At 35.7% G+C, this 25,613-nt stretch overlaps 1 protein-coding gene across 1 annotated transcript; it reads left to right on the top strand.

Annotated features, from left to right (window-relative positions):
* Positions 1–19,058: 19,058 nt before the first annotated feature.
* On the top strand, positions 19,059–20,763 carry LOC128984109 (uncharacterized). The gene is made up of 2 exons (XM_054403393.1): positions 19,059–19,919; positions 20,722–20,763. Exons 1-2 carry the CDS (start codon positions 19,059–19,061, stop codon positions 20,761–20,763), a joined length of 903 nt encoding a protein of 300 aa, XP_054259368.1.
* The last annotated feature ends 4,850 nt before the right edge of the window (positions 20,764–25,613 follow it).

Genomic DNA, 25,613 nt, shown 5'->3' on the forward strand with positions numbered 1-25,613 from the left:
AAGGGAAAGTGTAATTAACTCGACCACGTTTTCTTGGTGATTTATAATAACGGGAACAGTAGCAAACATCATTATTGTCTCAGGCTGCACCTTAAAGAGTTATCTAAGTAATCAGAGTAAATAAACACAATCAAATTTCTACCAATTTAAATCTTTTTATCGCATGCTCCATTATAAATACAATTTTAAACTAATTAATAGCATAATTGATTTATTGTATTATTGAAGTGCTACAGTAGAATTAGTGGCATCGGCTTATAGGCATGTGGCACACCTAAATGACGCTCGGGAATTTCTTTCATATTCCAAAGAGTATTGTTACCAATGAATGAATTCCTTACGGGCTCAGCCTACAGGCCAATTTTGAAAAGGTTCATCTGTTTTCGAAATTAACATTATTAAATGTTGTTTGTTGCAATTAACAGCTGTTCGTTTGTTTATTTATTTGATAGTATTTTCGATGGTGCTTTATTAAAATGTGATGATTTTTAAGTTAGTTAGTAAGAGGGTTATGATTTGTAAAAAAGGAAGTAGACATTTTTTTGTAATTTGTCTCATAGCTATATTTATAAATTATACAAAATGCTATTGCTAAAGAGGTTGAATAAAATAAAATTATTAAGTAAACTAGATTTCCTTTTCCTTTAAAAAATATAAAGTCACAAGTCATTGATTTTATTGCTACGGTATGTTGTTAGAGCCTTATGGATATATTGACTTAAATAAAAGTAGGAGTTTGATAATTAGTAGATCTACACTTTTAAATAAGTATATTGTTTCAAATTAAATCTAAGAGTTGTAATATTTCTTAAGTTTAAACGTTTGAGTAGTATATAACCTATTAAATATTGTAAATCCACTTTGGAATAGCATTATTTTATTAAATGAGTTTCAGTTAATCAGCGTGTCTTAAAAAAAACGATTAAAGTCTAGTTGCAGATCAGAAAGTTTAATAAAGAAAAATGAAAAAAATACCAGACAGTACCTTAAAATTTAGGAATAACCTAATTGTAAATTAAAAGTTTTACTCCCATGAAATTATTTATTCGCAAGAGGAAGCAAATGATTTAATTGATAAAATTACATTACAATTTATTTCGTTACTTTGAATGTAAATAAATTTTATTGATTGAGTGTTAAATATTTAAGAGATAGTTAAAGACCATTAAAGACAGTTAAATATTTAACCGTCTTCGGACTTTATTACCACCCTGTATATACTATTTACGACTGTGACTGTGTGTATATCTCAAATTATTCTTTTGAATGGTATGTTAATCATAAAATCAATTTCCCTCTAAAACCAATTATGTTATTGATGGCGTTTGACGGTTTTAATTGCAAGTGTCAAATTTTCAAGTTTCGAGAAGTTGGTTAGAGTTCGGTTCTTGTTACTGACATTCTACCAGTGGGATGAATGAGTAAATGTTAGATTTACTTACAAGTAATATATTTTTATAACTTGTATGTATATACTAAGAACTATGTTGGTAAATATGAGTTAAATAATCATTTAGGATACTTATATCTTAGCATCATCAGATACTTAGTGCTTTGAAGCCACTTTACTATGGCTTTATATTCATGCATTATTAAGGTTGAGGCAATATTTACATGAGATACATACATCCTAGCTTAACCTCAAATCAGTAATAATATAAAGTATCTCTTGGCGCACCGTCGGGCGTTGTTAATTGACTTATTTTGCTTGTAATTTTAATAAAGAATTAAAAAAATCTTTTAAAATCGTATTTCAATTAGATCTATAAGCAATAAGGGAATGATATCAGAAACTAACTTACATAATAAAAATCTATACATTTTATGTATAGATGTGCAGTATGTACAGGTGTTGGAAAATATAAATGAAAAATATTTGACAGGGAGGAATATTGATTTGGAAAATATAAATGAAAAATATTTGACAGGGAGGAATATTGATATTGATCTCTTTTTATAAAAACTGACTCAGGCGTAAATTTTTAAATCTTTGATGTTAAATCTGATATCTAATGAACATACCTTGTAATACTTGTACGTGGCGATCTATTGTGACTTACAAAGTTTGACCTCTAAATTAACGTTGTAAATTTTCGCTCCTAAGGGGTGTTATTGATCAAATATATTCATGCTAGGAAAGAAGGTACAGGAACTTCACTGACCTTGTCAACCTTAATATGATTACAAAAGGTCTTTTTCTCCCTCATTTCATGCTCGGAATTTCATTAAATGCTTAGAAGCGATTGCCATTAACATTTAAAGATTCGGGTTTTATTAGAAATACTCCCATTTCTTTAATTTGTGTGGTCGATTTCTAAGATCTTTGTCATGTTATTCACATTAGCAGCAAATTGAATCCTTGAAAGGTTTATGTTACTATTACCTAATGTGTTAATTTTACTTACTTATTTAGTGCTGGATATGCTGGTCTCAACTTTGTAAACATGATTTGTCAGAAACCTTATCTAAAATGTTTAATTTTAATGCTGCAAACGTAAACATTCAGTGTAGAGAATGTAGATATTGAGTGGTGTTTGCTGATGTAATCTCGTGAGATGTGCCAGGTTTGCAGATGACACGTTCAAACATGCACGACTTGAGTGAGTAAACACTCTGGTGAGTGATTTATATGACGAGGGTGAGGTTTCACGTAGAGTTTGAACTATTTCAGTACTATAATGCAATCCTTTATCACCTCTTCACCTTAGTTGCAATGCTTGCTGAAAAAAAACTATGTTTAAGTAAGACGTGATATTTTATAAGGTAGGCCTATGCATATATGAAAGTTATTTGTCCACTAGTATTGATTATAGAATATGAATGAAATTACTTTATTTTGTTGATTTATAGAAGGATATCGCTTGGAAAATTCTAATTAAGCTTATGATCGCCCTGTTGGTGTAAGAATAAACAAAATAAAATCGTACTGGTTTTACGATATTTTAAACTCAGTTGAAATTTTATAACACCAGTAAACATTGGCTGCATTTTTTCCGACAAGCTAAAAGTAGACAATTGTGGGCTCACCATTTTTTCTTGGTTAGCTCAATTAAATAATTTGCATCATTTTATACATTTTAGAAAATTCCAAACCCTAGTTTTCGAACAGTTCTTCATCACCAATTACCATGGCAAAAGGTTGCAATAAATGCATGTTAAGAAAATGAATCTTATTTTCTGGTGCTACTTCTAACTATTGAGCCAAGAAACTACGAGGAACGGAGGGATCAACTAAAATACGTTTACTTGCGTTTACTTGCTTAAAATTAGAATTATAAAATTAGCTTTGTGTCTTAAGGAGTTGACTAACATTATATAAAATATATTAATCAATAATAAAATTGTATTATAATTAATACCATAGCTGTTAATCTAAATTGTTAATTTATAAAATCTGACTGGCAATAGCATTATTTATTACACTTTCGTCTGAATCTGGAATGCGATGGAAAGTACAATAAACTAAGAGAACCCTTTGCGGTGACCACGTATGTGCTGGTCTATAACATTACAGGTTAGGTTACTGCCAGCCTTAGTCTTAACACCGCACAGTGTCCAATTAATAGTATGACATTCTTCCCCCAATTTTAATTGTGAAATAAATATGTATGAATTGGCGGTTTTAAGTCACTGTAGACAGTTAAATAAAAATAATAAATGAAATTCTGATATTCTAGTGAAGGATATCGGTATCTTTGAAATCGTTTGCTTCAAAATACCTATGTTAACCCAGATAGCAAAAAAACATTGACTCAAACTTGAATAAGACTTTTTCTGCAACACTCAAAAACTTGATTTATACACTACCAGGCAAGCCTTCAAATCATATTCAAGCTTGAGGCAAACGTCGAAGTATCTGGTGCTCCAACTTGAATCATACTTGAAGAGCAGCTTTGATGCAAGTGTTCAAGAGCAATTTATCAATTCCCTTTCAAACCTTATACAATTTTAAATCAAGCCTAACAAGCTTAGATCATTGTTTAATCAAGTATTCAGATTATTCTGTAAGCTTTTTGAGCATTGATTTATGCATTAAAAGCAAGCCTTGAAGCATAATAAAAACTGATTTAAAATCAATATTTAAGTAAAAAAAAAATCATATTGAGCAAACCTTGTAAAGCTTCAATTTTAGCACCTAAAACAAACCTGGTTGCACGAAAATGTATCCAATCTAACAAAATATTATATTAGTATAGTGTAGTTAGTTTTCTAGCCAAGTCCATATATTTTATGGTCAGTTGTTAGTGTTAACATTTATTGTATCTTGTATCTATATATAAAGTCTCAATTACCTATTAACCTTTAAAAAAAATCACAAGTCTAACTCCCATCAACCCCATAGTTGAATGAAAGGTCTTAGTGAGAGAATTGGAGGGATAATTTCAAATGTTTATATAACTATCCCTAAGGGCACAAATATACAGAAAAGGGCCGGAACAGCTGATTATAATAACATTGCTTAATCAACAGCTGCTGAGCAGTGCTTGCCCACCAGTAAATAAATATTTATATATATATATATATACTTGACAGTGTAATTTGGACACTTGAAAACCAGACCTGTCTGGAATAATCTGAGTAAGCCCTTTTATAGAGAATCAATAACAGTTTTCATAATTAAGCCTACAGTGCAAAAACACAAAAATCACAAACTACCTTGTACATTAATATTTAATATTTTATTACATTTAGTCAAAGTCTTAACCGTTAATTAACCAATTGATAGATCATGTTGACTATAAATCTCAGCTGGCCTACAACAATGAAATACCGGTACAGAGTTATTATTATTATTTTATATTTTACTTAAAATAGAATGGAAGGGAAAATATGATCACAAAAACTGCTAACTTCAAGGATTTATTAATAAAATGCTAAAAAAACTTTTTTAGTCTATGACTTCTTGGTCTTCAACTTCTGTTGTTGTATTTTTCTTTCCCCTGAAACATACAACAGGGATACATTAAAACTGAGAGTGTGGACAAGATTTTAGGGGTCATTTGTTTGGGGCAGCTTAATACCATCTAGATAAAACATACTCCCTTAGTAGATTTGTCTACCTTGTAAATACAAAAAACCCAGATTACAAAAAACGTCGGATTTCAGAAAACGATACAGAACATAAACTATCATTTCTGAAAAGTAAACTTATGATATTTGTTACTGAAAGTACTCTTCATCTAATACAGGTTAAAATTTATCTATCAAAGCATTATTCTAAAAAAGGTTTATTGAATACAAAACACGATTAGATTTATAGTTTAACAACGCTAGTTTAACGTGCTAACGGTAAAAGTCTGTGATTGTCTGGTATAACTCCTAAAACAGTCTATCACAGCCTTTACTTAATTGGCAATTAAGATCAAAATGAAATTGCAGTTAAATTAATATATTTGCGTCCGACACCATAAGGGTGCAAAAATGTGCCGTGCCTCGACCTACTACTGTACCTCGCACTCATCCTGTCCACCCAGGCGAGGCAGTTAAATTAATATATTTGCGTCCGACACCATAAGGGTGCAAAAATGTGCCGTGCCTCGACCTACTACTGTACCTCGCACTCATCCTGTCCACCCAGGCGAGGCAGTTAAATTAATATATTTGCGTCCGACACCATAAGGGTGCAAAAATGTGCCGTGCCTCGACCTACTACTGTACCTCGCACTCATCCTGTCCACCCAGGCGAGGCAGTTAAATTAATATATTTGCGTCCGACACCATAAGGGTGCAAAAATGTGCCGTGCCTCGACCTACTACTGTACCTCGCACTCATCCTGTCCACCCAGGCGAGGCAGTTAAATTAATATATTTGCGTCCGACACCATAAGGGTGCAAAAATGTCCCGTGCCTCGACCTACTACTGTACCTCGCACTCATCCTGTCCACCCAGGCGAGAGTTTCGATAAGTGGTTTTTACCTATGATATGCGTCACAAACTTGAAACGATAATAGGCAATAAACATCTAACCTTCATTTTTTACCTGATTTATAAAATATAACACAATAACTGAACCACGTCATTACAGAAGGAGTATGACTTCTAAAATTACAAATAGTTTATTGTTCCCCTCATAATTATATTTAGCTAATCGCATTATTAACCATCCCGTGCTTAGAATAATAAAACATGTGGCAAATGCGAATTATGGAAAAATATATTTAAAATTTAATAAGAGACTATTTTTGTGAGTGTTCAAAATTACTGAATGTCTTATTTAGGCATTTACAACTTTGGTAACCTAACCAAACTAATGAGTTTTCACCTTCTGTCAACACGTGTTTTGGCCTGCTGCAACCACTTTCCGACGGTGGTGGCAAATTTGGCTTCCGTAGCTTTTTGGTGGCCAAATACTTTCTGAACTGCAACTAACTGCAAAAAATATAGACATACCATAAATATTAATATGGTCTAGTACTCTAATATTTATACATAAATGCAACTTCAATACAAACAAACTCAATACAGTATTCCTCAGTTGATCAAGTCTAATGTTGTGGAGATACGTAGAGATCTGTAATAGCAAAAAAATCCTGATAGTATTTGGTTTTTATAGGACAAGTGCTCAGAAAACCGATAACCGCGTTCCAATTACCGTTGAATCTCAGTTTCAACCAAAATGCTGAACTATGCACTCTAATTACCATTGTACCATATAGTTTAAGCTTCAGCGTCAAACCGAAACCCTTGGAAAAACGGTGGTCTCCTAAATTTAACAGTTGAATCTCAAATCTGCCGAGCTTTGACAAGACACTTGATGGCAACTCATTTTTTGCAGAATGTTTATGAGATTCATGTGCCACAAGATTTTCCAGCAGACAAATTTTGTGACCTGCCCTGAACAGTACCATGAGAAGACAACAATACCGTATTCTCGTATGTTGCAATAAAACAATATGATTCTTCTAAAACATAAAGGATGACACTCGGAGGGTTAAAAATTCAGTCATTGCCTTCTAATCAAAATAAAATTAGCCTAGGCTATACAGTAGACCCCCTCTTAACCGACCCTAATGGGACCGGACCTAGGTCGGATAACCCAAAAGATCGGTTAAAACGGGCAATCCCTAAAATCATAACATAATGAAGTGCTAATTATTTGGAATTATATAATCATTATTTTGAAGTCATACTTGCATTATTTGTAAAATAAACTACTCTTATCTCCTTTTTCGTATTGATAGAAAAGTCAAAAAATAAACACAAAACACGATTAAACCAAATAGGCCTACCTTCAGTGGAATATATTATAGGCAAGAGTCAATAAAAATTCCCATTTTAATAACTTTGGTACTGTAATGTATTAATTGATGCTTTCCAAATCCATACAGTACAGAACCTTTTGTTTAAATTAAAGATACAAACAACCATTTTGTTACAAGACAGGATGTTTATATTTATAGCATCACACTGGAGGCTCGAGGCACAAAAACTATCTTGACCTTGGAGTTGTTAACCCCCCTTCCCTGCCCTCCCTACAAGTTGTGTTGTTTGTTTACTCCAGCGATAAGATAATCAGTTCTCAAAATTGTAACGCACTTTACGATGCTATAGATTTTCCGCAAAGATAACAAACTAGCGTAAGACTAGATTACTTACGTCAATAGCTCATTGAATTTCATTTAATGTTTCAGTACATGTTTCGACACATTGTCATCCTCAGCTGAGTACTAGTGAAGTTTTTATTCACCATATGGTTTCGTCAATGTTCAATTAAATAACACATAACACAAATACGACACGACACGGAACATATACATTTAAAACACATAAAGCTTTAGATATGCAGGCCTGCTCGAACAAAACACACGGTCACGCCGCGGGTCGGGGACAGACTGGGGGGGGGGGGACAGAGTCTGTCCCCGACCCGCGGCGTGACCGTGTGTTTTGTTCGAGCAGGCCTGCATATCTAAAGCTTTACGTGTTTTAAATGTATATGTTCCGTGTCGTGTCGTATTTGTGTTATGTGTTATTTAATTGAACATTGACGAAACCATATGGTGAATAAAAACTTCACTAGTACTCAGCTGAGGATGACAATGTGTCGAAACATGTACTGAAACATTAAATGAAATTCAATGAGCTATTGACGTAAGTAATCTAGTCTTACAATAATATATACAGCTCAGGGGCTTAACAATGAATTTAAATAACAAACTAGCAATATGCTATATTTTTTGTGATCAATACAAAATAACTTAATCTTAGTCATATCCTGTGGAGATAAGCGTAGGCCTATGGTTCAGTTCTCATCGCCCAGCGTGGGAGCGGAAATGCCGAGATTCCTAAGAAAGCGGCGGTTAAACCGAACTGCTCTCAAAGCAAGGTCGGTTAACAAACTGTATTATTTTACGATCGAAGGCGGATAATCCGATTATCGGTTAATACGAGGTTGGTTAGGGGGTCTACTGTAGTAAAAGAGTTGGGTCATCCCAACTAGAACCATTACTGAAACTTGAATGAGATAACTTAGGTAATAACTTAAACGTAATTTAATGGCTGCATGACTGTAGACTAATTATAAGTTCAATAATACCCCGCCAACATTTTTGAAGGATCTGTATTAGGCAATCATAACTTAAGTACTGTATTTGTTACTATCGAATGAAGTACTGGTAGGGCCTAGTCAATAGCTGTTGTGCACCACATAGTCTACCCGTATTGGGTTGGTTAATTAAGTTACTGTACTTATCAGGCCTAGCCTAAGTTACGGTAGGTACTTGACTTTAAATCTGTTACTAGCCTACCATAAAATTATGTTGAAGAGTTGAACTTAACATAAATATGTGATATCAGTGAAAGAGTAGCCTATAACTTAGGCTTTTTATATCTTGATAAAACTTAGTAGCCCACCTATGGCTCTAGGCCACAGACCTAGCCTAAGTTATACCATAGATGAAGTAATATAATTAAGTAATAATTATATTACTTCATCTATGGTTATACGTTGTTTTTGAAAGAAACATAGCCTAGGATTACACTATTTAGTATTTTACTTCATACGCTAGATTATTAGGCCTTGGAAGTTGGATTTTATTTAAGATATGAGTCTCAGTTGAAAAGGCATAATTAAGTCTTACACCTAGTAAATTAGCCTAACCAATTTTCAGCGATGAATTAAGTACCTAGCCTAAAATAATTAAATTATCTAAAACAATGATATGGCTGTTAGAATAATAACCAAGATGTAATCATAAATAATATCAGGCATTAGGCCTAGTAAAAGATTCACGTATGAAAATTTCAGTAAGAAGTTAGTTTTGCTTTGTTACCGGTTCCTTGTAACCTCAAACAGAAACAACGCCAACATCTGTTATTAAATTAAATAAGCTTAAACTTAATGTATAAATATGATTCAACCACTTACCGTGATCTTGTGCTGTAACTGTAGTGATTAAATTACAAGGTCTTTCATGAAGATTCGCAATCGCAACTACCAAAAACACAACTCAGTTCCGAACCGAAGATCACAACAAGCAAGATGGCGACTCCGACTGGAGTTGAGTGTAGCTGGAGGCACCGTTGGCGGGAGGACGGGGACGCGGTGACGTCAACACAATTCTGACTTCTAATTGGCTGAGAAACTGAACGCAACTAATTCAAATCTCTTCAACTTTATTCAACTTGTAAGCCTGAATATCAATCATATGGAGTAACAAGTAAAACTACTTTTAGTAGTAAATCAAGTTGACACTTTTTACTAAATATTCCTATTATCGCTTTAATAAGACATAAATTGATAAATTGTGAAAAATTATACAATAAAATTAAACCATTTTAATTTAGCAACATTGTGGCAGACTAATTGGTGTTGTTAACATTTTGCAATGACAAGCAAGGGTTTACTATTCCAATGGCACTGTTGACAATTATGGCACTTGTATGAGCGTTAAATACCTTGGAAATCGCAACAATTAACAGAGGTTGTAATTTGCTTAACTAATATAATTATGAGTTACCTTTTTGATTACCTTTTTACAGAGTCAGAGCCCTGCACACTTTTAGTCAAAGGTAACCATTGCTTTTAAGTTTTTTAAATCCTTTCACGTAAAACTGCAATGATTTAGGCCTACACATATTAAAGCTATGTTTATGTTTATTGAGTGATTAACGACAATTTTATTAATGCATATTAAAGTTACACCTTTAAATCTATATTACGATTAAACTATTCTTATTTGATGTAGATGACAGGAGTATTGTATTTAAATAATTCGCATATCTTTGAAAATTTAGACTAGAGATTTTATTTATTACATTGGTTTTATTCCTTCATGTGGATCCCATTCTTAATCAATTGCTTTGTGATTTCTTTAAAAAAACTAAACTCACAACACCAAAATAAGTGTGCAGTATTCTTGCATGAATACATATGTATTAACTAAGGAGCAGCTATTACCGAAATATTGTTCATAAGGAAGAGGTTTAATTACTTCATCAAATAAGCCTAAAACTTGATCATATTTAAGCTTAGATTTCATGGGTTTGTTTTGTTATAAAACAAATAAATGGCTAACGCATTATTGTTTGCATTTTTCAAATGGATTAACCTGTTGTAGTTATTCTAACGACGCACAACACATGGTAAGAAATGTATTGAGTTACACGATTGGATTTGCACCTTTTTGAACCTTGTATACAATTATTATCATTCTAATAAACAATGTAAAGTTCATATGGAGCACTTGAGTATTTAATAGCCCGTCCTCCTGACCTCTTCGAATAGGACAAGTACAGTGTGAAACTTTAACTCTTTCATTGCCACATACTTAAATTGAAACTTTGTGAAATATTTAGAGCGGTATTGTAGTACATTATCTATTTAGAAAGAAAGTAGTGTAGAACTAACCTTATAAAATATCCATCCACTAGGCAAAGACTCTAAACTCCGCATAATCATCTTAGCATGAATCTAAACACTGTCATGAATCTACTGAAGGAAAGAGAAAGAAAACAATAGTGTCTTCTACATGTGTGTGCGTGTGTGATTTTGTATGGTCCCGAAGAACTAACTCTATATGGCCTCAGAAACTTAAGAATGGTGGCCACAAACAGTTTTGGTAAGTTTACTGTCTTAGAAATAGTTCTTTTATTTTATATTGTTGAATCTGAGGTTAATAGTAAACGCCAGTTACATAGAACAAAATCCGCCATTTAAGAAAATGGTTATAGTTATTTTATTTAGATTTGTATTGTATTTCAACTTGGTAATAATTTGTAAACAATATTATTAATATTAGCTCTTCAAAAACTAATTTGCTTATGATTGAAACAGTTTGTTCTTTCCTTTAATCTCTCGTTCCTTTTTTCTCGTTGTTAATTTGACCTTTTTTTAAAAATTTTGAATATTTTATCGGTTTAATGAAACCAAAACCAAAGTTTTTTTTTCTTGTTCAAACCCTATTAAGTTTTCAACTTTACGTGCTTTCGAAATGAAAGCTTACAACAATACACCAATCATTTTAATTCGCTTAGCATTTTACTTATCGTCAATCTATTTAGGGCATAATACCTTTTGCTATACTGGTTTCAAGAACTTAAATTATATTAAATTTACCTTTGCTGTTGCTGTTAGAATTCTAAAAGCATGTAATAAATTCTACAAAAGCTTTTTATATGAACTCGAGTCCCCGCAAACGATGTATTTGGTTCAACTTGCGGAAATTTGAGATTGTAAAGAATGTTTAATATAACTTGTAAATAAATAATCAGTCACTTAATCGAGTATAATGTAATGCTAAAACTAAATTGAACCATTCTGGGATTCTTAAGCCAACCCTCACTGCTCTGTATAGCCTTATTGTTGGACCAAGTCAACAGGGCTTTATTATTGAGGGTTCAGCGACCTTTGTTGTGGGCTTTCTATTGTAGAAAGTAGCTTGTAAAATTGTGAGGTATTGTGAGTTTTTCCATTCCATCGACTGCATCATTAGGTTTACAGACAATTTAGGTATACTTAAATTCCTAACTTAATTATAAACGATACTTTCAATGCCTTAGCTGTCCGTCACCGTAGAATAGTAGTATGTGTGTTGACTTTAGTGGTTCTTAACATTGTACGTCACTGAGACAGGCCAATCTTGACTGCATGGATACGATATATCAGGCAAATTTTCTCGAACCAGCGACACCCCTTCCGGCGTATTGTCTTACACGCTGCAACTAAACTCCCGTTAATATAACATTGTACGAAACTAACACTTACTAAATTGCAAATTCTTTTAAAATTGAAACAGGATATAAGTCTAGGAATAAACATTTTTATGCACTTAAGATACAGCCAGCGTTGAAATTTAAGCAGAAATTTTAATTAAATAAATTGTTTGGTAAAATAAAAAACTAGTTATGTATTTAAAAACATACTATGTGCTTTGTTTGATAAGTCGCTTTACATAAAATTGTATGCTTTGTAATAGTTGTTGACCTCTAGTGTTATATACAAAGACACAATCATTACTACTCGATGAGTTTTTCCATCCTTTATGTTTATATCTTGTTATCGTTAAAAATTTTGTCTAAAGGACTGAAAGAATTACAACCAAGAATAGGAACAGTTGGCGTAAAAATTATCACCAATGGCAAATTTTACATCTCATAAATTCCACAGAGATTGAAAAAGTTCTTATCACGTTTCCAATGTTGGAGTTTGACACGACAACAATGACAAATTCAATTATTCCAGTGACCAGTCGCCAATGGTGCTGGTATCTGTGTCTTCCTACTGCTGCATTGTGGTGGATTTGAATTCATTCTTGTATGTGTAATGTAGATAATAGGCTATCACGAATAGGACATTCAGCACCTACTTAAGACACTCAGCAGACGTTTGCACATAAACTAGTTAAAGGATTCAAATTGTATAGTATAGGCATCTGTATAATTTACGATGAAGAAAATCCTAGAGAATTTGTGTGCAGATAAAAAGATACCTTTTCTAAAAATAAATAATACGCTGTTTAGTTTCTTTCACCATAAAAATTAATAGTTAATTTCATGGGGATTCAATGTTTGAGCCTTATATTTTGTAATATATGCAAAAAATTTTTAAACAGCATCGTGATGTGTATTGTAGGACTTCCTATTTTCACCACTACAGTACATTGTTTATGACAACGTCAATTGGAATATGTTGTCGTAATATGGTGTATACGTATAATGTAATAGACAAAAGAGTCACTGTGATTAAGATTTATTATAATGTATTATAATGATGTATTATAATGGGACGAATAGTTAAATTGCAATGCATTTTACTGTTAATTGTGACTGCCTCTTCTTACACCTTAAATATCGGCACCGAAGTGTTTAATAGAATGATACGCACACAGGTTTCCAATGAGTAAATACGCATTCTCGCCTTCAGACAATAAACAACGTCACGGGAGAAATTTCAACGATCAAATAGATAGAGCTTGTTTATAAAACCATTTACTTTAAGTATAAAACTTCATTGAGCACGGCGATTTGAAAACCATCACTGAGGTTATGCACACGGACGTTGAATTCGAGCTGCTGTGAAAGAGGCTTATGTTACTAGGGCTTATGTGTTTGACCACCCCCGACAACCACTCGAATACTCAAACAGTAAACACAGCTTAACAGTAGGAACAGTTGATATTTTATCTACACGCCTGACAATGTTTTAAATATTGTGGGGTAATACATTTACAAACAGTTGCAATAAAAACATAAATAATAATATCAGATTTTAAATCAAGATATTGTACAGTTTATGACAATCAGTTTATTTCGCATTTCTCAAGAACAATGAAATGGCTTAGCTCTAAGTAGAGTTTATAAATGAAAATGAGTCAGTTAATAAATAAAAGAAAATGTTTATTTTAGAGAATATGTGTTTTATTTTTATATATTACATCTATAATTGTTTTCCAAGTTAAGAACAAGCTTTTATACACAAAATTAATAATATTAAAAAACTGAAAAGTGAATAAGAGAAGATACCAAGAGTGATATAATTAATGCTACTGAAACTTGAAATGTTATGAACAAGTATTCCTGTAATTAACAAGTAGTTAGTGGAAACCAATCAATGGCATTAGCTGTTCTTTGAGGTGAAGTTATATTCCACTTATATGCTCTTTATTAATAAGGTTTAATGTAAGCTCACATGCCCTGTTCGGTATTCATATTTTTAGAGTATTTAGAAATTAATCATTATGTTAATTAAGTCACTGGTTAATTAATCATGCTAATGTGTATATAAATCACCACATTTATTGTAATATTATTTAGTCTCAGTACCAATTTATTGTAAATAGACTCCCGCTTTCAATATTCAAATGAGATTGCTAAGCCTGCTCGAATTTCCCGCCACAGTAAGGCCTATTTTCCTGTACTACATACCCATGAATCACCTGACGCCGTGTTTGCTTCAATCGCATTTCCTATTGGCCATCGAATTCCTAGACCCCTCTAAACCACAATTGCATTTTTCAAAGTGTGAAGCCGGCGATCGGCGTCTGTCTGTCCACGGTCGGCGTCCATAACTCACGGTGTATTCCGTTTCTCGTATCTCGGGACATTAATTGCCCATTTTACCTCTCTTAAACGTATTTTTAGGCTATAGATTAATTATATCTGGCCTCCCTCTCCTCTATAGTACATTTAACTATATATACATTTTAATTTCCCCCTTTTGTTTGTGATTAAATTACTTAAATTGTGATCTAGTGCTTTCAGACTCTTCAAACCTCAAGACAGTGTGTGCGCGTCCGTGTATTACTTCTAGACTTTCCGTACGTTTTCACCGCGACTTCCGCGTATTAGTGAGCTCTTTGTGATTATGAACTTGGGTGCGTTGCGTTCTCCAAAATTCTACAAAACAGAAGCACTCGGTCTAAGGACTCCGCCATCCGCCCTCGCTCCACCATAGACGACGCCGCTGCCATACTCTCCACCTTTGGATAATTGGACGCAAGGTACAACCTTAAAGTTTTGTGTGTGTTTTAATTAGACTCTAAAACTAATCTCATTTGCCCCTCACAAGACATTTTATTCCATCTCGGGACCTCAGTGCCCTTCAAATTGCAGATTCGCCATTTTCTCTAATTTAATTATTTTTCTCTTGAACTATTAATTAGTTCTGGTCCTTCGAGTTATTAATTATTTTCATTTTCACCCATTACGCCCCCAACATTTGGTCCTTCGAGCCGGATTCATTGTCTAAAGTCCTGTGGTAATTAATTTCAGCCAATTTTCATCATCAACCATATTTTTAGCGATCTGCAATTTTCAATTTTCGCCATATTGGTAAAATATCGGCTGGCGTTCGTTCCGTTCGTGGGCGTGGTTTAGCAATCTCTCTCCACTCGCGCGTCTGCGCAGGTCACAATCATAATCATGTACAATTTGCTGTTCTCTCTAGTAGTAGACAATTTTTCCCTACTTGGCTTTTTTATCCCGAAAACGGGATTTAGTTTTAGTTGCGGGATTTAGTCGCGTGCAGACGGCCGACACTAGTAGCAGACGCATATCTCAACTGTCACTCACTGTACAGCGTTTGTTGTTGTTTACATTTTCTCATTTAAGGTGTATTGTGTAATAAGGTTGATTGATATTATTAATAACCAACTATTAGGTTATTATTAGGTATTTACTATTATTCTTTGAATCAATATTGCTCTTTTGAATATCATACTAAATAAACAATAATTTGTCATTGTTATTTAACATTGTTTATGCTTTCTGAATTTTGATTTTAAATGAAGTAAAGTTAAATTAGTTCATCTCTGTAATTTTGGTTGACAAACGTGCGATATTATATTTAAGGTAATTTTATCTTGTCAATTAACATTTTAATAAATAGTTCAAAATAACCGTTTTTACTGGTTCTTATTACTAGTGTTGTACATATAAACAAAACTGTTAGCTAGCGTATTTGTATTGTGATTCATATTTCATTGATGGTTATAATTTTATGTTCCTTTCTCATTTATTAGGGTAATAACTTACTCTTTATGTTGCAATTCTTGTTTACTAAGGATTATTCTACACTGTTTCATTAAATAAGGCCTACTCTCATTAAACTTATTTAGATCCATTTATTATTTTTGTAAATAACGGTGAACTTTCATGTGACTCATTCATTTGTTCTATCATATCTCTTGTTTTATTGTGCATTATTTTTACCGTACTTGAATACTTTCAACTAAGCTCAATTGTTGATTTATAGTTTGAAAATCGAATTAAACCTGCCACACTCATTTAAAAATATTTTATTGCTATTTAACGTGTTGATAACTTAGTGTTTTTCACTATTTGCCTCAATTAAGCTACAAAGTAGGTGGATATATGTTTTAGATATTTATAATATTTTGTCTCTATATTATTCAGCGGACAATTAATTACTACATTGTTAAGCTAATACCATTCATAGGCCTAGCTACAAGCCTTTTGTGTACCCACAACTTCCATTTTCGTGTGAATACTTTCAAGTGAACACTTCACAATGCCTCCTAAAGCATCTGATTTTAAGTCCGCAATCTACACCCGTTCTACGGCGCTGATTAAATCACGTTTTGAAAAACTTAAGGCTACAGTAGATGAATTATCAACTCAAATCGACCCTCTAACACCATTACAACTTAAGAAATTATCCGCTTACGCGTTGGAAATAAAAAAGAAACGCAGTGAATTTGAAAATAACCTTCAACGTGCCTTCGTTCTGGAAGATGAAGGGATCGATGATAAGACTCTTTCCAATGATCAAGATGCTATTGAAGACATGTTCTCTCACATTCAAGCTACGATTGAAACCCTGGTTCCCTCAGAACCACCAAAAACCCCTTCCGCGTTCAGTGAATCGTTTTCTGTTTCAGAAACTCATCCAAGCTCACAAGTACGATTACCTAAACTGGACTTACAAAAATTCTCTGGCGATCCATTAACGTGGACAAGTTTTATCAATCTTTTTGACACTGCAATCCACCGTAATGCTTCATTATCCTCTGTTATGAAATTCCAGTACTTACTCTCTGTCTTAAATGGAGAGCCTCTCAATTTAATAAGGAGTTTAAATCTCACCGCTCCTAATTATCTAGTCGCCTATGAATTGTTACGTGACAGATATCACAACAATCGAAGATTGCAATCATTGCATCTTAACCAATTGTTGGACCTGCCAAACATTACGGCAACTTCACTCAAAGGTTTGCGCCAATTTGTAAACCTGTTTACGGAACACACACAAGCTCTTAAGGCATTAAATTGTGACGTTAGTGACAACAACCCCCTATTGTCCGCACTCCTTTTGCGTAAAATGGACCAGGAACTACGTAAAAAACTTGAATCGTTCCGTTCCAGTCAAACCGAAGATCCAGTTACTCATTCATTACCAGAAATTGGTGAAATAATAAAATTTCTTAACCAAGAATGTTCGCAGACAGAAGATGCTAACATACATAACATGTCATCGGCCCACAGAAGCGTTCAACCTTCACCTCACAAAACCATACCAAAAAAGGTGCATTTCCGGTCTGACGTAGGCCTAGCCATGTTAGCTACTTCGAGATCTAATGCTCCCCCCTCTCATAGCTCTCAGACTAAAAATAGTCATGTCTATAACAAATGTTTTGTTTGTAACAAAAATGATCACAAAGTTTACACTTGTGACGTATTTCAAAATAAATCTCCTCGAGAGCGACACGCCATTGTTAAAAAACATAATCGTTGTTTTTCTTGCTTGGGTGAACATAGCTCCAAAGAATGCCGCTCTCAGTTCACTTGTCGCACATGTAAACAGCGACACCACTCTCTCTTACACCTTGGTGATAATAATCAAACCTCTCAGATGTCTTTTCGACCTCAAGGTCAAAGAACTTCCCCGACCACTTCAGGTCCATCTCACACTCAGACTGGTGATGTTAATTCACAAGCCTCTATCTCCGCCACTGTCGCGGATGTAAGCAATTATTCTGCCCAAAATAACTCATGTACGACTTCGGGTAATTATACTGTATTACTCGGCACCGCCTTGGTCAAGTTGACTTCCCCTCAGGGTATCTCTCATGTGTTTCGTGCTCTACTAGATACTGGCAGTATGTGTGATCTGCTCTCAGAACGCGCTGCGAATCTCCTGAATATAAAACGCCAGTCTTCTCAACTCAAAATATCTGGTCTTTCTCAAATGGCTTCCTGTACTAAAGGGTCAACTTACTTGAATCTTGAAACTCTCTCAGGTCGAGTAATAGCCACTGACCATCAATTCCATATTCTTGATAAGATTTCCGTCGACTTACCTCGCTCCCCTATATCACCGGAAGTGCTAACAAAAATCAAGCCCTATGTTCTAGCTGATCCTACTTTTCACTTGCCTGGTGGCATTGACGTGCTTATAGGTAGTTCTCTGCTACCCCTCCTCTGGACTCATGAAAGTTACTCCCTCGGCACGCACATGCCTCATGTGATAGGTACTCATCTTGGCTTTATTCTGATGGGTAAAGCTCCCTGTGCAACTAACTCGGAACCCGTGTCAGGTTTTGCAATCTCTCTTCTCTCTGTTAGTGATAATTCACTACACTCTTCCCTGCAACGTTTTTGGCAACAGGAGGAACCCCCTCACTTCCAGGTTAAGTCACAGGAAGAGCTTCTTTGTGATGAATACTATAAAAAATCACACTCTCGTGATCAATCAGGTCGTTATGTTGTGCGACTTCCGTTCAAGACGGACCCCTCCATTCTAGGCCAATCTAGGCCCATTGCTGAAAAGCGCTTGTTGTCTATTGAGCAGAAATTTAAAGCTCAACCCCATTTTTCACACTTGTATAAGACGTTCATGTCTGAATATCAAACTCTCGGCCATATGACAAAACTAGATTTTGTTGAAGACATACACCCACACTACTTCCTACCTCATCATGGGGTACTGAAGGACTCTAGCACGACCAATTTAAGGACAGTGTTTGACGCCAGTAGCAAAACCAGTTCCGGTCACTCCTTAAACGATATTCTTTTGACAGGACGTAAATTACAAACTGACATTTGTGACGTAATTTTGAACTTCCGCTCTCATAAAATTGTGTTTTCATGTGACATTCGGCAAATGTACCGCCAAATACAAGTGCACCCTGACGATCAAAAGTTTCAACTGATTCTGTGGCGTGACGACCCTTCAAAGGAAATCTCTACGTTTCAACTTACTACCGTCACCTACGGCATGAACAGCTCCCCCTACCTTGCTATTAAAACTTTAATGCAGTTAGCGGAAGACGAAGGTGATGCCTTCCCTCAGGCTTCTCACTCTCTACGTCATCACACCTACGTGGACGACATTATCACGGGTGCTGACTCCGTTGAGGCTGCTCTTGAACTACAGGACCAACTTATCCAACTTCTACATCGTGGTGGCTTTGAACTTCGCAAGTGGGCCTCCAACTCCTCTGCTCTTCTAGAAAAATTTCCTTCGGAACATCTAGAGACTCCAAGTTTCCTGCAAGACGCTCAGCTTCCCCAGTACTCCATCCTAGGTCTCCATTGGTCTCCTGAAGAAGACTGTTTCTGTTACGCTTTCAACCCCCCGTCTGAAAAGCTGACTAAGCGCTCCGTGCTCAGCTTTATTGCCAAACTATATGACCCCTGTGGATTTTTGTCCCCATTAATCATGGTAGCAAAATGCTTCATGCAATTACTATGGACTCAAGGTCTTGATTGGGACGACCCTCTCCCTTCTGATCTCGCACATAAGTGGCATGTGTTCACTAGCAACACTAAAGACCACCTCGGTCAAATTAAGATCCCCCGAGCATTTCCGCTCGCTCACTCCTCTGATATCGAGCTTCACGGTTTCTGTGATGCATCGGAATGCGGTTATGCCGCGGTAGTGTATTTCCGGTGTGAATCTAGTGACAAAACAGTCATTGTGAAACAAATATTGTCTAAGACTCGTGTTGCCCCGTTAAAAAAGGTAACTTTACCCCGCTTGGAATTGTGTGCAGCTCACCTCTTATCAAAACTAGTGCATTATTGTGAAAAACAATTTAACTCTCTTACTACGAATACCACTGTATTGTGGAGTGACTCATCTGTAGTTCTTACTTGGCTACAAACCCCTCCATACAGACTAAAGACCTTTGTGGCTAATCGTGTAGCCCAAGTGCAAGAAATCATTCCCAGTTATCAGTGGCGGCACATAAAAGGGACGGAAAACCCCGCTGATTGTGCCTCACGAGGAATTCTAGCCTCATCTCTCATTGACCATCCCTTATGGTGGACTGGCCCACCATGGTTACATCTCCCTGCGGCCAACTGGCCCCCCTCATGTTTTTCGCCGTCTGAACTCACTCCCACGGACGAAATTAAAGAAACTCCTCTTAGTGTACTTAGTGCAACAGTCGCCCCTTTGGAATGGGACTTATTGTCTAAATATTCATCTTGGTTGAAACTAACCCGTGTGCTAGCTTATGTACTACGATTCATAAACTATTCCAGGTCTAAAAACAAACTCTCTGGACACTTAAAACTCAGTGAATTAAATCTAGCGGAAGTGACAATTTTTAAACTAGTGCAAAAACTCCATTTCAGTGCGGATATTAAATTATTGAACAAAGGCTCAGTATGTTCTGCACAATTACAGAAACTCACCCCCTTCCTCGACCCTAATGGTCTCATACGCGTCGGTGGCCGATTGTCACATTGTTCGCTTGCTCATGACATACGTCACCCTATTGTTCTACCCAAGTCTCATACTGTAGTGAATTTGCTTATAGACTTTTACCACCAGGTACACTTGCACTCAGGTCCGCAACTAACTCAATCACTACTCGCCCGAAAAGTGTGGATTCTATCGGCCAGGAGCGTTATCCGCTCGCGCATATTTAAGTGTCTTGTGTGCTTTAAAAATAAACCACGAAACAAAATTCCTCTAATGGGTGATTTACCTGCTCATCGGGTCAATCCTACTCGTCCATTCTCATCTACAGGCGTAGATTACGCCGGACCATTTAGTGTTCGCGTTTGCAGTCTCAAAGCTCTTAGACAGATTAAGGTCTATTTGTGTATTTTTATCTGCATGGCTACCAAAGCTATTCATATAGAGGTAGTCACCGATCTTACCACCTCAGGCTTCATTGCCGCTCTCACACGTTTTGTGTCGAGACGCGGACTCTGTTCCGATCTGTATTCTGACTGCGGAACCAACTTTGTTGGTGCAAACTCGGAATTACGCAAGGTAATCCGTGAAACCATCCTTGCACCTGATTCGCAGGACAAAATTGTTCATTTCACCACCCCCAAAGGAATTAACTTCCATTTCAACCCCCCCTCTGCACCTCATCAAGGTGGCTTATGGGAAAGTGCCGTTAAAAGTGCAAAATACCATCTGAAACGGGTAATTGGTGAAACCATTTTAACTTTAACCCAATTTCAAACTTTGTCCATTCAAGTAGAGGCAATGCTAAACTCGCGCCCTCTTACAGCTCTTAGTTCAGACCCTTCCGAAATTTCTGTGCTGACCCCTGGACATTTCCTCATCGGAGCTTTATTAGTTGCCCTGCCGGAACCTCACCTGTCTGAAGTGCCCTTCAATCGTCTTCGTCAGTGGCAGCTTGTCCAGGCTTTTCACCAGCGTATCTGGAGGCGTTGGCAGCTTGAATATCTCCACTCCCTCCAGCAGCGATCCAAGTGGACCACCCCTCATGAGAATTTGAAGACCGGAGACTTGGTGCTCATTCACTCCAATTCACCTCCACTCACCTGGCCTCTTGGACGCATCGTCTCCACTCACCCTGGCGCTGATGGAACAGTTCGAGTCGTCACAGTGAAGACAGCTTCTGGGACTTTCACACGGCCTGTTCACAAGGTCTTCCCTCTGCCATGCAATGAAGACTAAGTCCAAGAAACCTACTCTATGTACATATTAGATTTAAGTGTGGTTTACGTTTGCTCTTGTGTTTTTTAATTAATTGTCTGTTGAAGCTGTAATGCTTCAAGGGGGCCGGAATGTTCGGTATTCATATTTTTAGAGTATTTAGAAATTAATCATTATGTTAATTAAGTCACTGGTTAATTAATCATGCTAATGTGTATATAAATCACCACATTTATTGTAATATTATTTAGTCTCAGTACCAATTTATTGTAAATAGACTCCCGCTTTCAATATTCAAATGAGATTGCTAAGCCTGCTCGAATTTCCCGCCACAGTAAGGCCTATTTTCCTGTACTACATACCCATGAATCACCTGACGCCGTGTTTGCTTCAATCGCATTTCCTATTGGCCATCGAATTCCTAGACCCCTCTAAACCACAATTGCATTTTTCAAAGTGTGAAGCCGGCGATCGGCGTCTGTCTGTCCACGGTCGGCGTCCATAACTCACGGTGTATTCCGTTTCTCGTATCTCGGGACATTAATTGCCCATTTTACCTCTCTTAAACGTATTTTTAGGCTATAGATTAATTATATCTGGCCTCCCTCTCCTCTATAGTACATTTAACTATATATACATTTTAATTTCCCCCTTTTGTTTGTGATTAAATTACTTAAATTGTGATCTAGTGCTTTCAGACTCTTCAAACCTCAAGACAGTGTGTGCGCGTCCGTGTATTACTTCTAGACTTTCCGTACGTTTTCACCGCGACTTCCGCGTATTAGTGAGCTCTTTGTGATTATGAACTTGGGTGCGTTGCGTTCTCCAAAATTCTACAAAACAGAAGCACTCGGTCTAAGGACTCCGCCATCCGCCCTCGCTCCACCATAGACGACGCCGCTGCCATACTCTCCACCTTTGGATAATTGGACGCAAGGTACAACCTTAAAGTTTTGTGTGTGTTTTAATTAGACTCTAAAACTAATCTCATTTGCCCCTCACAAGACATTTTATTCCATCTCGGGACCTCAGTGCCCTTCAAATTGCAGATTCGCCATTTTCTCTAATTTAATTATTTTTCTCTTGAACTATTAATTAGTTCTGGTCCTTCGAGTTATTAATTATTTTCATTTTCACCCATTACGCCCCCAACATGCCCTGCTATATGTCTTCAAACATACAAACAAATTTTAATCAGCATTAAAACTATCGATATAATTTAATTTAGGTAATTGTTGAATGTTCACTAGTTTGTAAGCCAATTTATTTTTAACAAAATAACACCTGTATCTCCGTAAAGATTACATAAAATATTATTGTGGACTGATTGTTGCACTCCAAATAAAAAAGAAAAAAGCCGAAATAAATATTATAAATTTAGATATTGAATTTTCTCAAACAAAGATAAAGGTTGTTATATGGGTTAGTGTTGTTGTTAGAAATATACCTCTATTGATACATTCTAGAAAACTATATTTTTAATTGCAAGACCTAATTTTGCACGAAATTCGGAGACAATAGCTTATTCGAGTTTCAAGTAACGTGTATGCCTGTTTCTATAAAAGTTTATATTAAAGTCCAAATGTATAAATGAGAAATGTTTTATCACCTCGCCAAAGATAGTGCTAACATATACTATCTTTTTGCATAGTTTTTAGTTGCGCTGCAAGGAAGTTTACGAATTTTGGTGGTAAATAATTATAAACCGTGTCGATTTGCTTGTCTACAATGGCTGCTTTACAGAAGTTAAATCAAGATTACGAGACGAAAGATATTTGTTATTACGTTGCTTGGAGCTAATTATTATTTGTATATTTCTAGTATACTAACTCAGAGAGGATGCAATACGTTTTGAAAGAAGTGACTATGCACATTCATTGTAGGGAAACATATGTTAATGCACGAACCAGTAAATCTAGCACCCAGACATCCATTGCTGTTTTGTGATGTATATTACCATATTTTACACATTACTGAGGCCACGCTCGCCCGACAATTCATTGTCATTTTGACAATCATATAAGTTATAACAGTTATATTTAATGTTGATTATAATGAAGATTTAAATGTATTTTTTGTGACAGTTTAGTTGAGTTAATATAGTAATTTGAACACGTTTGATTAAAGTAGTTAATTGACGGGGTTTGTTTCACAATATGAGACTTCGCCTGGGTTGTTCGGGGTTGCTGTTTCCTCTATGTCCATTTCCACAGTATCTTTGGTGGCCTCGTCCACCTTAACCATAAGCCAATCTTCGGACTCTTGAGACGGGGCCGGCGAAATTTCACTCTGGAGGGGTTGTTCCTCTAACTGTCTTTCCAAGTCCTTTACGATCATGGGACCTGGACCATCTCCTTGGTGCAGAGCTTCAACTATCCTTCACTACTTCCACCCAATCATCTCCATCGTTGTTCTCCACTATTCCTTCCGAGGGCGAGAATAGCGAAAACGGGTTGAGCTTTTAAGGGCTCGTCAGATCAGTTTCGTATACAGAAACCAATTTTCGGTGCATATCCATACGATAAATTTTCAGATCAAACGGTTCGTCCTTAACATCCATCCCTTTCATAATGGTTTCGGCATAGTAGCATATGTAGACGCCACAATCCACGGTCGGGATACAAAAGACTAATGTTATAGATATTTCTAGAGTTTTCAAGAACATTTAGACCTATACAATTAGGAAGATAACCATTATTCATAATAATAAAATATGACAAATTTACTACTTTCAAGTTCCAAATCTCCCTTAATATTTAACATAAAAAAATATTTCTTATATATTTGTATCTCAATTTTTTGTCTAATTGAACAATAAAAAAAAAATCCGAGATAAAAGTTTATACCAAACACACTTAAAGAAAAGTAGTATACTCTATGATCTTTTACATTATACCTAATGCCTACACAATGCTCCCTGAAGTGAACACTGTGCTCGTGGTAGATTGTTTTGTTTCCCAACTCTGGGACAGTGGCAGACATAGTCTTCTCAGGGCTGTAGTTGTTGACAGAACTTAAACTTACTTTCTACTTCCTTCATATTACAGTTTCTCTGGGTTTTTCAATAAAGCCCCCCCCCCCCACAAGGGAATACGGTAAAGCATCGTTACTCATGGGAACTAAGTTTGTTTTAAAAGCTTCTTGCTACATATTTTGGTTATCTGTAATACAATTAAGTTTTCGAAGTTCTAGCATTGAAATTTGTCTATTTCTCAAATTTGCATAAGCAAATGTGATTTATACATTTCCCCCTAGTATAATTATATTTTAGAAATGATGTAGGTATTGTTCGTGTCGTCCTCCCAAAGTTAACTAGGTTAACTTTTTATATTTCACATTTCTTTCATGAATTCTCTGCTATCAATTTACAAGTAGTTTGAGGTAGTATTCTATCCTCATTATGGCTTTTTGGATCTTATTCTTTCTCCTGTGATGATATTCAGAGAGTTCATGAGTTATTGAACAGCAGGAATTCTCCGTGTGTGACACTAGTCTGGTGGTTGTTCTGTGTTGTATATTTGTATCACAAGACATCTTGCCATACACCTCAGCAAAATAAAAATTACCTGTGATAGTTTGTAGTAAACAAACATAGTTGTACCTAAACATACAACAAACATAGAACACATTACATTACAATACATTACAACATTACATACAAACATAGTTGTATCCAAAGAAACATACGACAGCGGGTCTACCTGATCAAAGGTCCCTGTTGACATATAAACATTGATTTTAAATGTTTTTTTTCTGTATACAGGCTCTCTCTAGCGGAAATGGACCGACTTT

Source organism: Macrosteles quadrilineatus, unplaced genomic scaffold, assembly GCF_028750875.1.
Source record: "Macrosteles quadrilineatus isolate MER2022 unplaced genomic scaffold, UCM_ALF_1.0 Scaffold_2__2_contigs__length_208266976, whole genome shotgun sequence".
NCBI lineage: Eukaryota > Metazoa > Arthropoda > Insecta > Hemiptera > Cicadellidae > Macrosteles > Macrosteles quadrilineatus.

What these genes read in the sequence shown, in the direction of transcription:
- LOC128984109 (XM_054403393.1), top strand. Translation starts at nt 19,059, where the DNA reads ATGTACCGCCAAATACAAGTGCACCCTGACGATCAAAAGTTTCAACTG. An exon ending in GTGTTGCCCCGTTAAAAAAG is followed by an intron (nt 19,920 to 20,721) that starts GTAACTTTACCC and finishes ATTTGCTTATAG; the next exon opens with ACTTTTACCACCAGGTACAC.